Here is a 16,187-nt window from a genome sequence, read left to right on the forward strand (position 1 = left end):
AAGGTCTTGCTTCTTTTGGCTTGAAGTTGATTATTTCTACTTCTCTTGGCTTGAACTTGATTGTTTCTGAGTAGAAATGAAAGGGATCAGGTTGTTTCAGATCAACTTTGAGCTTCAACTTCACAAATGGAAAATGCTGAAAATAAAACTTATGATGTTTGGTTTATTCATTGGTATCTTAGTGTCTTGGTTGGAAGATAGGGTCGTCATTACAGGTCGAGATGCTTTGCAGGCATATTCACAGTAACTAACTGTGATTTAGGGCTCAATGAGACTAGTTAATGATCATCTTTTGCATGTGCCGACTACCTTGCATATTATTTCATGGTTGCCTTAGATTAACGCTGTTTGTGTTTGCCATATACTTCTTTTCAACTGTTCTATGAGATAATATTTTTTTTCTACCAAAGGCATGTAAAGACAATTTTACTGGTGATGCTGATATGATTCTATTGCTCACCTACATTTTATCCAGTGAGAGTCAGGACATGCGGCTGCTTGATTAAACGAATAAGTATATTTACATAATGGTAAAAGCTTCTTGGAAATTTTGGTTCGCGAGTCCTTAAAGATGTTTTCTGGTTGGAAAATTAAAGACTTAGAGTACTTGTGATCAAATGTTATGATCAAAATATGCTTGATCTTAGTGATATGCATAACTGATGTAAGAACAGGTGCATAATTGCTTATTGATGAATGTGCTCTGCAGAACTGAGTTGTTTCATCTCGTTGCGTGGGATATTACCGAGATTTGTTATGATAGTTAGTGCATATTAGTATATCGAACTTGAGGTGGTTATAATCATCTTCTGGATATTCGATTGTACAATGGTAATGCTAACCTATGGTTGTTTATTATTGTACAAAGACAGCCATTAAGTGTAGTCTGAAGGTCGGGAAGTGAGTTAATTGGATCAAGATTTTTAAGACGTCGTCAATATTTTTGAAGAATCCTAATGCATTTAAAGTGTTCACAAAAACATTTTAAAGAATACCAAGTGAAAACAAGATTATATTTCGAATTCAATCGTTATCATGCCTCGTCATATATAAAGATTACATATAGAATAGTAGACCATATGTTGAAGTCAGATGATCAAACATTACTGCTCTTAGTTTTGAGTTTGAACAGAAACAAGCCTCTCATATGAACAAACATGGAAAGAACCGACAAACTTAGCAGATTACATCACACCCACAACAAGCACTCTACATTATTTTAGATCTCAACTCCAAAACAAATAGTTTAATGCAAAAAAAACATTTTAAATTTCTCTTTTCAGCCTGCCTTTTTTTGCCTTAAATTTTCTTTTAACTTTTGTTTTTCTGGGTGTTTTTGGCTTGTTCCCCTGTCTGTTTTGGGCAAATAGAAAAGAGTTTCTAGAAAAGATAAAGCCACAAATCAAGCACCAAATCAAATATGAAGAATCTGATTCTCAATATATATTACAGATGATCCAAATACCCAAGAATTTATCAGTTGCTAGCTTGTACTTTTGCTTTGTAAAACTTGCATAAGTGACCATAAGATATCCATTCTATGCATTACTTTGTTGTCTTGCCCCTGCAATGGTTATAAATTCACAATTAAGTTTAAATAATTTCTGGGACACCATGAGAGGATCCTAGTAATTTAGATCAGAAAGCTTATTTCATTTAAAACCAATGTTTGAGTATAATATTCTTTGTTTGAATAACTGAAAATTGAAAAAGTTAAGAAATAAGAAAAATGATTGCTGTAATATGTTTAAGAAAAAATTTATAAAAAACTGGATTTTTTATTATCTTAATGACTAACCAAACATTATATCGCATTTTATATCAACAGTAAATTTTACTAACTACTAAAAAAATTTCATCTTAAAACCACCTTCACTAAAAACCATCATCGCAACGTGTCACCATATAAAAGCTATTAAGATCAAGCTTGTTAAGTAGTTTCTCATTTTTTATGTGGTTTTCTAAGCATAATATTTCAAGGACAAATTATATAGTTCATTGACAAGTTCCATATGCAAAGAGAGAATTTTTTTTTGGGAAAGAACTTGTTAGAGCCAACTCTGAGTATAAAACATATCCACCAACATACTCAATAGAGAATATGGAAAGAAGGTATCAATTTTACATTATCTAACAAGTACAAAATAGTTGCACCCTCCTCAAACATCTAAACACCTAGTAAAGGGCTTGAGCAATGGCTTATGGACATCGACCATAAGCTTGCAGACCATCTTCACTCGTACAAAGAACTATGTCTTTTTAATCAAAGCTAAATATTTCTATCAAAGGTATGTTAAGAACCATCTCAGTCAATTAGAGTATGCGCATTTTCCATTATAATACACTAATCTATTAAGTTCAGAACCTATTCTGTCCGATAGACAACATATAACATGTGAAAACAAAATTAAGACCATAAATGCGTGTTAAAAGAACACAAAAACTGTAAACTGAATAGGCATTCAGCAAATAGAAAACATAGAAGAGAGGAAGTTAATACCAGATAATTCATTCAGAAGAATTTGAATCATACCTCAACCATAAAACATATCCATGTCTTTTCACCGTGTGCTTCTGTGACACCTTTTAAGATTGTTAGGCCCAAGCTTTTAATGGCTTCAGCTATCTCAAGAAAATGACTGCATTCCTCACACAACATCTGCAATGTACCAGAACAAATCCATTCCTGAGATTTTTTCTTTCCTTTTTTTCTTAAAGAAAAAATAAAAGGTATAGATCACGGCCTATACTCGTACTGCATAATAGATTTCATTCTTTTGTATTTTATCTATCATTTTTTGGAGTAAAAATTATATACTTCGATAATTAAATGATAAATATACACTAATTATAATACAACCTTTTAATGAGAACACACGAGACATACAATCCGACTTGAATCTACAAACTTTTACAAAAAAAGAAGAGTACCAACAATTCAAATAAGAAATAGTTGTTATTGTAACCATCATTTGCTTCAAAAGAAATAAATTATTATAATTTCTTGCATTTGAGAATACCTGCACAAGCATCTGTCCAGTTTTGTTTAGATTCTCCACAATTATTGAACAAACTTTAAGATGGCTTCCCACCTCCACTGCCCAGGTTGAACCTTGTTCATAGCTAGAGGATCCTGTTCCCCTCTGATGCATCTGCAGATTCAGCAGCGGGTTAATCGTGCCGAATAACATAGAGTTCAACAATCTTAATGCTGACTTCTAATAGCAAGAGGAGGAATTCATCATGTCCGAGTTATTTGTCTCTTTTAACATGAAAATGTTCCAAGTAAAGAAAAGGTACATTGTCAGCTGGGAACACCAGTAACTATATTTCAAGTATATTAATGATTAAACATAAAATGTTGGAATTCACAAGCCTAGAAAACTTGGGAAGGAAGACAGGGTCAAATCAGCTTATAATCAGTGATTTTCAATGGAAAAGACTGGGTCTTTACCTTCAATTCAGAACATTTACTGAGCTCATCTGCATGCTTAGTGATGCTTTGCAAGAAAAGTATGTGCTTGATTGTGCGCTCTAGCAAAGAATCAATACTGCACTGTTCAATATTTCCTAAAATCTTTAGAAAGATTGCAAAACTATCATGTCAAAAATATAGTTGGAGCACAAGGATGTTTGTTACCTTTGATCCATTAGGCACAAGCTCTCTCAGCTCCTTGATACGATCCTGAATAAGTTGTCTATCCCTCGGCCTAGGCCTAGAATTTTCTCCAGGTCTAGCCCTTTTTCTACTGTTCTTAGCTCGCTCTGAGGACATATCCAATGGTTCACTGCAGCTACTAGGACAGGTTGATGAATACCCTCTTGATGGCAATCCACCACATATTTCTGATGAATGTTGCTGCATATCTCCATCTATAAAGTGGGACTGGTTAATTGGACAGCCTGCCGAGTCAATAGTATGCTTTGTATAACCAGAAGATTCTGCCATTTCGTCTGTTGTCAACAAGGACTGCATTGATTTACAAAATGATCTCTCACTTTTAACATCACTACTACTGTGACAAATATTAGCCACTACTGCTTCTAGAAGATTTTCTGAGCCAGATTCAAATGTCAACTGACTACTATTCATCCCCTCTGTCATCTCAGTGAATGTTACAGACTCAGCCTTGTCTATTTCCCAATCAACATAGTTACTTTGTTTCTGAAATGCTGGCCCTAGTGCTTCAAGCAGCTCCCAGCCAGCTGAGTACTTAAAAGCTAAGTTTGCAGAATCTAACTGGCTCAACTTACTTAGACTTTTGCATTCCTCTGAATCTTTCTGAAATTTCAGATTGGAAGATTTGGCCACAGAAGGCATTCCATCTTGATAAGACTCTGACCCGTCCATTTTAACAGGATCACAAACAGCAGAATCAAGAATGGCGGAAGCGAAACATGTGCGATCAACTTTTAATTTTTCAGCTTCAAGTGCAAAATCACATAAACTTATGTCATTCGTAATAGAATTGTTTGAATGAAGGTTCAGACTGTGTCCTGATCTAACAGTCAAATCTTTCCAACCACTAGTCTCCCCTTCATAAAATCCAGAGCTAATGAAATTCATCTCTACTTGATTCTCACACTTCATATTGACAACCTTTCCTCCTGGCTGAAGTAAGTTGGCACCTTCTTCACTCTCTGACATAGATATCTCCATCCCTGCGGGCTTACAAGCCACTTCAACGGTTTTTTTGGGATGGGCACTGGACCATAAGCTATCGGTAACTTCTGAAGCTAAAGTTTTTGCTGGTAAATTTGACTGAAAAAGAGAAAAGAAAAGAAAAAGAAGATAGAGGTCAGACATCTCAAAGTTCTATATGCTCAATCATGTAAAGGTGTGCAGGTCCTTAAACAGGTTTTTGAGGAATATGTAAGAGAAAGAGAAAGAAAGTACCAGACTTACTGAACTCTTCATACTCTGCTGTACTAAATTTTTAACATGTCCTACTAAGGGATCCTGAAGGGCATAAAAGACATCTCTGACATGGGTCACCAGCTTCTCATCCTCGGTGACCTGCTCCACTCAAATAAACATAAAGGAATTTTACATTTAGGGCTTGTAAATGTTTCTCATAAGAAAATCTTCTCTCCTAGTAAATATTGGAACCAACAAACAGAAAAGGAAAAAATGCCTGCAATTACCATAAAATATACTAATGTAATTTTAGTAATGGAAACAAAGAATTTAGGATAAAAAGATACTGAAAGGAGTATCCAAGCATGTGTAAGGAATTCATCACTCAAGTATGAAAAATATATCATATATTGTTATCTTCTACCTTCAAAACTAAGTCTTTGGTCCTTTTAGTAAAGCACAGGTTTTTTTTAGTAGAGACGCATTTATTTTATTTATTACGTAACACATACATGTCAATCATAACACAACATCCTACAAGGACAGAGAGAAAAGCCCAACTTGATTCAAATCCACAAGATCTTATAGAAAAGGGAAGCACCGATCATCCAATAAAGAAATAGTTGGTCACAAAGCACAACTTGAAAGATGCAATATAAGTCATATCCACAGTGTGTATGCATAAGGTCGTCAATGAAAATTGTCAGTTGGAATCCTTACTTTGTTCAAAGAGCCAAGTTGTACTACTCCTTGTGGAACAACAGCTACAACAACAATTGTCTATAAAAAAGAAAGTGCATTAATTAACAAGATACGTAAGAAAACAAGCCTATTTTTTTTTGAAGATGAGAGCTTATAATAGTTTCTTTCACCAAAAAGGGACAGAATATGAATATTAAAACACAATGCATTTGTTTGAAGTGCAAATAAATGTTTCAACTATAAAATCACACACTAAAAAGCTCATCTAAACTTTCTTACATCTAAAACCCAAATCCCATGTCCAAAATCATTATGCAGCATCAACTTTAGAAAACAAAATCTACTCTGCTACTTCAACCATTTAACAGTCATCTGCAAACACACTTTTACATCCTTTTTGCAATTTCTATTCTTTACCAAATCAAATTTCTGCCTTGGTCTACTTTTAATCTCTTCCCTACATTTCAAGTCATTTGGTTTTGATGACAGATTGGTAAATCTTAGTTGCTTATAAGCAACTTCAAGCATTTAGGTGCTTATTAAGAAAGGTATACAATTATACACTTGGATAAAAAAGCTTCGAGTAAAAAGCATGAAAAAGTAATCAATTATCATATTTTGGTCAAATAAATAAATGGACAAGGACACATACTTAATGAATATATTAAAAGAATGAGCATTCTAACTCTCTTTCCTTTTTTAAATATATATATATATATATATAAAGATGATGTATTTTATTATTGTCATACTATAATTTTGTTCAAGCGAAAACCAATTCGGGTACAAACCTGAAATAACAATAACTTTTTACTATAATTATTATTGTACTGGCTATTGTTATTATTGTTGTTATTATTATTATTGTTACATCGTTTTTTTTTATAAAAAAGAAGTAATTAAAATGAAAAACATGCATGTGTAAAAATTTTAACCCATCCTTCTTGTCCTTAGGTGACAGTCCATGCATGTGTAAGAATCAAGCCACCAGTTTAAAACCAAAGCAAGCTTTCAAAATAAAATTTGAACCCATCTATAGGCTTAACTCTATACAAACCCACTTCTGATTTTTAGTTTTTTAATTCAAATTTCCAAGAACCAGTCCATTTCAAGTCCAGAGAACCCAAAACCTGAGAACAAAAAGCAAGGTCATCCGGCCCATCCCCAAGCCCAGCCTCTGCTTAAGGGAAACGACGTCGTTTCCAGGAGATCGATCTCCCCCGTCGACGAGCCGGTGAACGGCGCAGGAGAAGGAGAAGCGTGGAGAAAACACAACCCGACGACGAGGGGGCCGCAAATCGAGGAGGGTCTGCGAAGCAAGAAAGAAGAAAGCAGAAGAGACGCGGAGAGAGGGAGAGGAGAAGTGATGGGGATTAAGAGAAGCAACGTCGTGATTTGGGAAGGATTTGGTGGATTGGTTCTGTTAGAAAAGGGCAGTACGGGTTCGAGAAGAGAGGAAAAGGAGTAAAAATTGGAAAAAGAGAAGGAAAGGCAGAAAAACAGAGGGTGATATCAAGAAGAAAAGACGAGGGAGGAAGAGGAAGAAGTAAAAGAGAAATAGAGAGCCGAAAGAACAGAGGTAGGAAAAGAGAAAAGCCGACAGAGAGAGGTTAAAAAAAAAAAAAAAGATCAGGAAGCAAAAATTGAAGAAAAGAAGAAGAGAAAGGTGACGGCGACTGGCAGAGAGCATCACCTGGGGAAAAGTGTTCTCCTTTCCTCTTTCGCTTCAGTATGATTTTGTTGTTTTTTTTCTTTTTTTTGGACCTGTTGCTGTCATGGATGAATGAAATGGAACATGAAACAAAACTATGAATGTGCATTGAACCTCTATGATTTCTTCCTGTGTATGCTCTTTTATACGTTATACTTCGAAGTCACTGAGTTTAAATATGATAACATAGAATTCGTCACATTACACGTATATTATAAATTGTAAGTTATCAGTTTATAATATTTGATTCAGTAAACACCGAGAATTTAATTTATTACTATATTATTGCGACCGTAGTAACTAAATTGAAATAAATCTCAACGAGTCTATTAAGTATTTGAGTGAAAAGAACATTCTATAGCAAATTAGATTATCTCGGTTGAAATATTCATAATAGGTTAAAAATTCGACATAACTTAAATGTTCATCTATTCTAACCATCATCAGAACCAATTTACCCTACAAAAGTTTTCCTGTGATACCGAAACAACAAGGATATCTCAGTGAAGTACGTAAATTTCAGTATGCAATCGAATTAACAATGCAGACGCACCTTGATCCCGGCTGAAAATTGACTTTGCCACCCATCACGAAACTGAGATTTAAGCATTTTAAGAGGAAAAAGAATTAAATTATGAATGTAATAACAACATGTGTATTGATCATCCAAAAATACCATCCAATTTCAAGGGAAATTTTGGACATGACTTCATTCAACTTACTCACCTCAAATGATGAGCAGGAATTACCAACATGGTTATCTGCAAAAATCCACTTATACTTCCCAGTAACAGCTACTTGTCCAACAATTCTGTAGAATAAAACATAAAGCAAACTAAAATTGAGACGAGTAAATATAATTAATCTCCCGTTTTTAGGTAGAGAGTATTTGATTGATTCGGGTAAAAAAAAAAAAATCAGAGAAAGAAAACGACTAAAACGTAATGATCAGCTGAAACGACTGAAATTAAAACCGAATCATTAACCAAAAATAAATTAATAAAATCTATTTTTTTAAAAAAAAATTATGAACATATTAATTAAAAATAATAACTAAACATTTATATACATATTCTAAACAGGTATATATATAATTATCAATTTAATATATATAATCATTAATTTAAGAAAAATAAATTTTTTTTTCAGAAAAACAAGACAAACCCAATTCTTCTTCCTAATTGGTTCAGTTTTGGTTTGGTTTTGGCTCATCCCTACATATATTACAATACGTAGACACAAGATGAAAAACATTAAACATTCAAACTATCAAATTTAACATGAATCCATATTCAAAAATGACATTATCACTAACCAATTCTTGAGTTTCATTGATTGATCATACGTTAGAATTAAGCATTATAAGATATCTGAAAGTGAAAAGATTCATACCCTTCTCCCAGGGAATATACATGATATGACATTTTTGCAACAGCCAAACCAAGAGGATCATGTGAATTTTGCTCACAATGATCATAATAAGCATCCTCCCATGTCAACATCCTGTAAATTGTATAATACCCCAGAATAGGAATAAACGAAATGTACCAATTCAGATACTACTGTTAGTATAATTATGCAAAAGTATGATTTGATTTGCGTAGTGAAGGAAGAATTTCTTACATTCGAGCTCGATGTTTGAGCTTCCAGAAGACGGCGTACTTCCAATCAGTATTCAAACAGAGGCTTCTCAGAATCTGCTGCAAGTCAGTACTCATCTCCTCCATAGTTGAAACTTCAGATTGTTTGTCAGTCATAAAGAAAAATTTCCCCAAATTAACCAACAAAAAGCACCCCCCCAACCCTAAATTTTCGGTTCTATTCTGAATGCCGCCTAGCTTCCTCTATATGATCCTCTCCCTGCTTGTTTCCTCCGTAATCCTGCTCTCGGCTTTATTGGCGGCCCGACTGTTGCCAATAACAAATTGTCCGTTCCCATTACTCCCCTGAAGAAGAAAATTTCGAAAAAAAGAGCTTGACGAAACCCTAATTTTCAAATTCAGTCGAGAACTACAGAACTCAGTGACACAGAAGTGAAGTAGCGGGATCAGCAGAAATTTGAGCAAGATTCGTCATGGATTAGTTACTCTTAGATTCAGAAAACTAAAAGATTCAATCGAGAACCGAACGGAACAGAGCGAGGCCCGAAATTAAAAGGTCTAGCTAATATCGGAAGACATGGATCGCTTCTCAGATCAGGAGGTAAATATTTTCAAGAAAATGGAAGAAAACTCGGAAATTATTATTCAATGAAATGCAGAAAGAGTTGCTAAGAATCTGAATTTAGACAGTGATCAATGGCTGGGAGGTTTGTTCAAAGAAAAGGTTTTGAAGCTTTGGACTTCAAGTGAAGAGAGCTATTGAAGTGGAAAACGAAGGTTTGAACTGCATTTACTGCCATGGAGACAATAAATATATAATGGAAAATGGAAAACTTTTTGGGGAGACCCAATCAGCTTTTACTTGTTTTTCTCTAAAAGAAAAGAGAGAGCAGCTTCACAGTCTTTAGCTTTTTAAGAGAGAGAATGTTTTTCTGGTAGCAAAATTAAAGTTTTCTTCTTCTCCAACCCCATGATTCATTCCTTCTTACATTTGTCACCTAGAGAGAGAGATATATATATATATATATATATATATATACATATATATGGGAGTGTGTAGGGTTGTTTGGGTCAGAAATAAATTTATATTGGGGGGTGCGGGCAAAAAGGAAGAGAGAGAGTGTGAGATGGGAGCCTATGGAGACAGAGAGTGAGAGAGGGAGAGAGAGGGAGAGAGAGAGAAAAACATAGGAGTCTATAGATGGGTTGTTTGGGTAAGAAATAAATACATATATAATATATAGAGAGAGATAGAGAGAGATGTGGGAGTGTAGAGGGGTTGGTTGGGTAAGAAATAAATAAATATATATATAGAGAGGGAGGAGAGAGAGAAAGATGGGGGGTCTATAGAGGGGTTGTTTGGGTAAGAAATAAATATATATAATATATATAGAGAGAGAGAGGGAGTGTAGAGGGGTTGTTGTTTGGGTAAGAAATAAATAAATGAATACAAATATATATATATATAGAGAGATAGAGAGAGAGAAAGATGGGAGTCTACATAGAGGGGTTGTTTGGGTAAGAAATAGATTTATATATATATAGAGAGAGAGAGAGAGAGAGGAGGGAGGGAGAGAGAGATGGGAGTGTAAAGGGGCTGTTTGGGTAAGAAAGAAATATATATATGAATATATATATAGAGAGAGATGGGAGGGTAGAGGGGTTGTTTGGGTAAGAAATAAATTTATATGGAGAGGGGAAGGGGGAAGGGGAAAGGGAGATAAGACCCAAAAATGGGGAATGAGTACACTTGTTAAGTAGTGACATCTTATGGCCAACAAAATGATGCCCTAGGGAAGAAATTGCTTCTTATCTCCCCCATAAATTTTTATTTTCCCCAATCAAAAAACTCTTACCCTTTTTCATTCAACAATCATTTTATTGCCCAAAAGTTGTGACACCTTCATTTCTTCTCCCATTTTCTCCATTTCAATCCCATCATGCTTTCCAACTCCTCAATACTTACTACTATTTCATTTCATTTCATTTCCTCTTATTCTGAAATTCCCATTACATTAATTATTGAAATTTTGAAAGAAAAAAAAAAAGAAAAAGAAGAAGAAGAAATAGTTAGAGAGAGTCATGATTGGACTAGTGTGGTTCACAATAATGCTTGATTTTTCAAGGGTACATTTGATTTTACATAGTCCTATACACACACACACACACATATATATATATATATATTTATATGTTCTTCTCAAGTTTGTGATTCTTGCACCACACCACCTCAACATTGTTTTTAGAATCCCATGATTTCTTCCTTTTTTTTTTTTTTACAATGTTGATGTGTGAAGTGATTATTGGCATTGATTTCTAATCATTTTCTCCATTCCTTTTCAATTTTATAAAAAAAAAGGTATTTTTGTAATAATTAATAATTAGGGGGACCATATTTATATATGTCATGAAGAACAACCATACAAGATGTGGGTTAAAAGGGGAATGATTATGTGATCAATGATCCAAAACAATTACCTACCGGTTCTTGCTTTTATGTCAACAAGATTCAATTTGTCCAAAGTAATTTAAGAAACTTCTTGTTTTATTATAATGAAATGATAATAATAATAATAAATAAATAAATAAATAAGCACTTATTGTAGCTAATGGAACCGCACAAAATAGACTTATATAATTAGCTTTTTGTTTTGGGGATGAATGCGAATTTATCACTAAACATATTTTAATAAAAAATAAATAAAAAGTCATTAATATCAATAAGTAGAACTGACACGTAATATTTATGTAAATATAGGTTAATTGTGTGCGTACGAATTATCCATTATTTTTTTTTCTCATATTTAAAGCGGATAATAGCATGTAAGAAAATATCGACCAATTTACTATACTTAGTTTGGTATTGTAGAAGAATATGAAAATTCAAATATTTTTTCTATCAGATTTAAACTATAATTTAGTATATTAAATGTTATAAAATAACAATATTTTTGTTCCTAAAAAAAATCAATGTATATATATACGAGTGAAACTACTTGGACAACTTTACTCATCTTTTTTTAAAAAATAAATTTACTAGTTGTACGATCGAATACCATTAAGGAGCCAACTAGCCCAAACAAAAATTATTTTTTCACTTGGTTGATCTTCTAAGATCATTTGATCCTAACAAGCTTCTACAACTCCAACACTATGCTAATGTTAATACTTTTTACTATATGTTGAGATTTTCTTATGAGTGATATATAAGTTCTCTAACATTATAATAGTATTTATAATATTTAATAATTCATTATCACTTAACACCATCAAACAGAGTTCTCCATTATTGATGATCAAAGTTGGTTTAGTCAAAATGTCCATTTGTGTTGCTCTTTTAGAAATAAAACTACTTACATCTTTATTTTAGTTATCAAACAAATTTAAATTGACCATGACAATAAGTTATTTGTAGGCATTATGTCCTCGGCCCATCAGGTTTTTAGTAAGGATTGGGATGATTTTAATATCCTCTCTAGCATTGCCTTTAATAAATAGTTAAAATTGTTATATGCTAATATCTGAAGTGGTACGAAAAAAACTCTACATACAACTTGAACTAATATTAACATTCTCATGTTATATTTTGTAGCAGTTTAACAAATTCGAATTTATTGATCTTTCAAATTACTAACGATAATACTCTAGAGATTTTAATAACATTATTTCCTTCAATCACTTTGTACAAATGTGTCTACAACGGCCTTACTCTTATCATCAATAAAAAGCTCACTCATATTAAACTTGAAAAATGATATTTATGAGATGTTGAATTTTCTTACTTAGAGTTATCTATAGTAATTACTTACTGAACTCTATCTTAAACGATTATTATATTCTCCTCACAATCTCCTATAACAGTTTCATATTTACCGTACTAAAAAGAAACAATTACAAAAATACTACTGAAAACTATCAGTCCTAACTTCAGACCTCAAAAATTATTTTATGAAATGCATCGTTAGTTTAAACTTTTATTTTTTATTTTTTATCTGAAGGAAGAACCAACATTCCCTTCACTTACCCACTTTAATGCATGAAAAGATCATAATTATTTATGTTCTATAGACTAAAATCAACACCATTATGACAAACTTCACCTTGTTCACCAAATGCTTATATTAATAGACATAATAATTATTTTTTAAAAAGTCATATCTTTAATTTATCATTATTAATTTTATAAAATATTTTCATTATGAAAACTAGTATATATTGGGGTTTCCTCCATTATTGGTGATAATAACATATAATAATGGTGATTTGATAATAACAAAAAAAAAAAAAACAAAGATTATTGTTGTCAATTTGGTCAAAACATGAAATTTATTTAGATTATGATGCCACCCTTTTAAATTTTTTTTTTTCTTACCACTATCTTTTTTATTGTTCTTCTAAATTTAGAAGATCAAATTGAGATCATCTACTTTTGAATTCTCATATTTTTTAATGGAAAATTTTGAATTTTCATGAGAAATTATTCATGTCTAGCAAGGCATTTTGATGCTCATAGAAACAAAGTCAACTACTATCTTAATTATATACATGTATTTATTATAAACTTTAAAGCATTAGTGACACAAATCATAAGTCATTTTCTATTTTTTTTTTATAAAAAAAATATTTTTAAAATAAATTCATGCCTTTTAAAAACTAAGTAACAATTATATAATAACACAATTCGTAATATTATTATAATATTATAATGATGATTAAAAAAAATATACAATTTATAAGAATTTCAAAATAAATCAGATCTGAATCTAAAACATGCTCGTTATTGAATAAAAAAAGATTGGATCTAAAAACGAAAGCGTACCTGAATTCATAACGGTAGTAATCTGTTCAGTCTGCGGTAGATTTTCTAAATCAACACGCAGTTATTTAGAGTTCTCTCACACTTTATATTTCTAGTGACGAAATAACATAATAGAAAAAAAAATATACGTGTGATTTGTGACCATAACTGTCTATTTATATCCTTAAATTTTTATTAATTTTAATTTTATTCGTCATAAAATCAGAAATTACGTTTTTAGTCTTTGCACATAAAATAAATCTCACACTTTAATTTTATGCATTAAAACTCAAAATATTTTTAACCGTACCAAATCACATTAAACAGTCTCAATTAAACTCGATAGTCTTATTCACAAAAACCTACGTATAAGTTCATACGTTCGATTAAAAAACCCACCACAACTTGTTTCAAATTCAAACTTTAATAGGGAAGGTGTAAAAGTTAAGAATTATTCGGTTAAAAAATTTATTTATTATTTATTTTAATTTTTTTGAATCACTTATTCTTTTTATTTAACTTTATTATTTATTTATTCATTTTCCCATGCATGACGAAAAAGATAAAGTAAAGACAATGAACACAAAGAGACAAAAAACCCTTTAATTTACTTTCTTCTTTTTACCCTCATTTTTATAATATAAGTTAATTTTTAGTGCCACACCCATTTTATATGGGTCTATATATAAGTATTAATTTAACACAAAATTCGAGTTTTAACAATTTTAATTTTGATTTTTTATAATAAAATTAATATATTTTATGATGTATTAAAAAATAATGTTAGATGAAATGTGGCTAGAAAATTAATATATATTATTTTTACACATAATATAAAACATTTTAAGTGTTAATTAGTAGATATATACAACACTTTAAAAATATATTAAAAAAAAAGATTTTTTTTTTTTTAAAGAAAAATGCTAAAAGATAATTTTTTTTTTTTGATATTTTAATTTCATATAACATTTTAATTTTTCTTTACAATTTATTCCATAGTGGTTTTAATGTTAGTTTAAGTGGTTAACTAGATGATACTATATGTACTAATGAGGTAGGAATTATGTAATCTTGCAAATCTTACATGTATATATATATATACACACACACACACACACACGTGTGTGAGTGTGAGTGTGTGTATGTATATATATATATATATATATATATATAAAAGAAAGAGAAAAAGTGAAGTGAAATGAAATGTGGATGATGTAGATTCCAAGAGGGCAGCTTTTTTTTTTTTTTTTTATTGTTTGATGGTGTTGTGTGTGAAGAAATTTGGGAACCAAAATCATCCAAACCAGATTTTGTAGCTTAACTTTTTACAAACATGTAATCTTTTGATACCAAAATAACTCCTCATTAGTCTTCAAGCTCATGAGTGCTATTTTGATATATACCTATAATCTTCTATCTTCTCATTTTTAAGTCAATTTAGATGGCTGTGAAAAATTATAAACCACCCATTTAATTTCATTTCCAATCTTACCCTTTATGTGACATTAGTGGCCATTACCCAAATATTTTTATTATCCTATATCAATATGTATACATACATATATATATATATATGTATATGTATACACACACACACACACACACACAAAATACCCCTTTAATTTCCCTTTTCAACCAAAATTTGGAGAAGGAATTTTTTTTTTTTTTGTACAATAACTTTATATATATAAAAAAACAACATATTAGTTTAATAATTAAAATATTAATATTTTATTTATAAATTACGAATTTAAATTTTATTGAACATGTAAAAATTTATTATTTTGTAGGTTTATTGAACATATAAAATCATGACTTGAGTTGAATAATGTTTTATAGAACTATGTCCAGTTTGAGTTACCCATGAGTTTAAGATATCAAGTTCGGTCAATAATTGTGTTTTAAAATTAATTCCTAGTTAAATTCATGAGTGACCATTACCAAAATATTTTTATTTTCCTATATCACTATATATATATATATATGTATGTAATACTCCTTTTAATTTAAATCCTTTTTCAACCAAAATTTGGAGAAGGAACTATTTTTGTACAATAACTTTATCAAAAGTAACCAATAATATATTAGTTTAATAGTTAAAATTTTTATATTTTATTTAAAAGTCACGAATTTGAATTTTATTGAGCATGTAAAACTCATTATTTTGTAGGCGTATTATAAACTAATAGTGGTCAATTTATAATGTTTGATTATAAATGTCCGAAAAGGAATATATATTAATAGCATAAATAAATAATAATTAGGGTTTAGATTCCTTACACAATAATTTGGGTTGTCTAATAGAGTTACGGAAATGTCCCTAAAAAAAGTTAAAATAATAAAAACAGAAATAAAGTTAAAATTATATGAGGTTAACCTCAACTGACAACTTTGATGGAGTTTAGGAGTTAATCTTTAATTGCAACCCTCCTGATGTTCAGGATCTAAGTTCTAATTTTATTGATATGAAATTGTTAAATAGGGGATGAATTATACTAGTTTAGTAAGAATATCACA

The 16,187-nt window shown here is 31.1% G+C and overlaps 1 protein-coding gene across 5 annotated transcripts; it reads right to left on the reverse strand.

Annotated features, from left to right (window-relative positions):
• Positions 1-1,390: 1,390 nt before the first annotated feature.
• On the reverse strand, positions 1,391-9,110 carry CPUorf7 (transcription factor bHLH155-like protein). Of its 5 annotated transcripts, none has more exons than XR_002539764.2 (11): positions 8,895-9,110; positions 8,664-8,774; positions 7,998-8,082; positions 7,825-7,866; positions 5,579-5,638; positions 4,898-5,017; positions 3,641-4,762; positions 3,455-3,534; positions 3,021-3,152; positions 2,534-2,659; positions 1,391-1,564 (listed from the first exon to the last, which is right to left on the reverse strand). XR_002539764.2 is itself a non-coding variant. In XM_022042701.2 (11 exons), the coding sequence occupies exons 1-11, from the start codon at positions 9,026-9,028 to the stop codon at positions 1,484-1,486; spliced, it is 2,106 nt and encodes a 701-aa protein (XP_021898393.2). In that variant the 5' UTR covers positions 9,029-9,110; the 3' UTR covers positions 1,391-1,483. The 5 variants fall into 5 exon arrangements, 4 of the variants coding, with proteins under 4 accessions (XP_021898393.2, XP_021898392.2, XP_021898395.2 ...); XM_022042701.2 differs by having other exon boundaries at positions 3,455-3,556; positions 4,907-5,017; XM_022042700.2 differs by having other exon boundaries at positions 3,455-3,556.
• Positions 9,111-16,187: the final 7,077 nt, after the last annotated feature.

Source organism: Carica papaya, chromosome 3, assembly GCF_054855325.1.
Source record: "Carica papaya isolate Zhongbai chromosome 3, ASM5485532v1, whole genome shotgun sequence".
NCBI classification, from domain to species: domain Eukaryota; kingdom Viridiplantae; phylum Streptophyta; class Magnoliopsida; order Brassicales; family Caricaceae; genus Carica; species Carica papaya.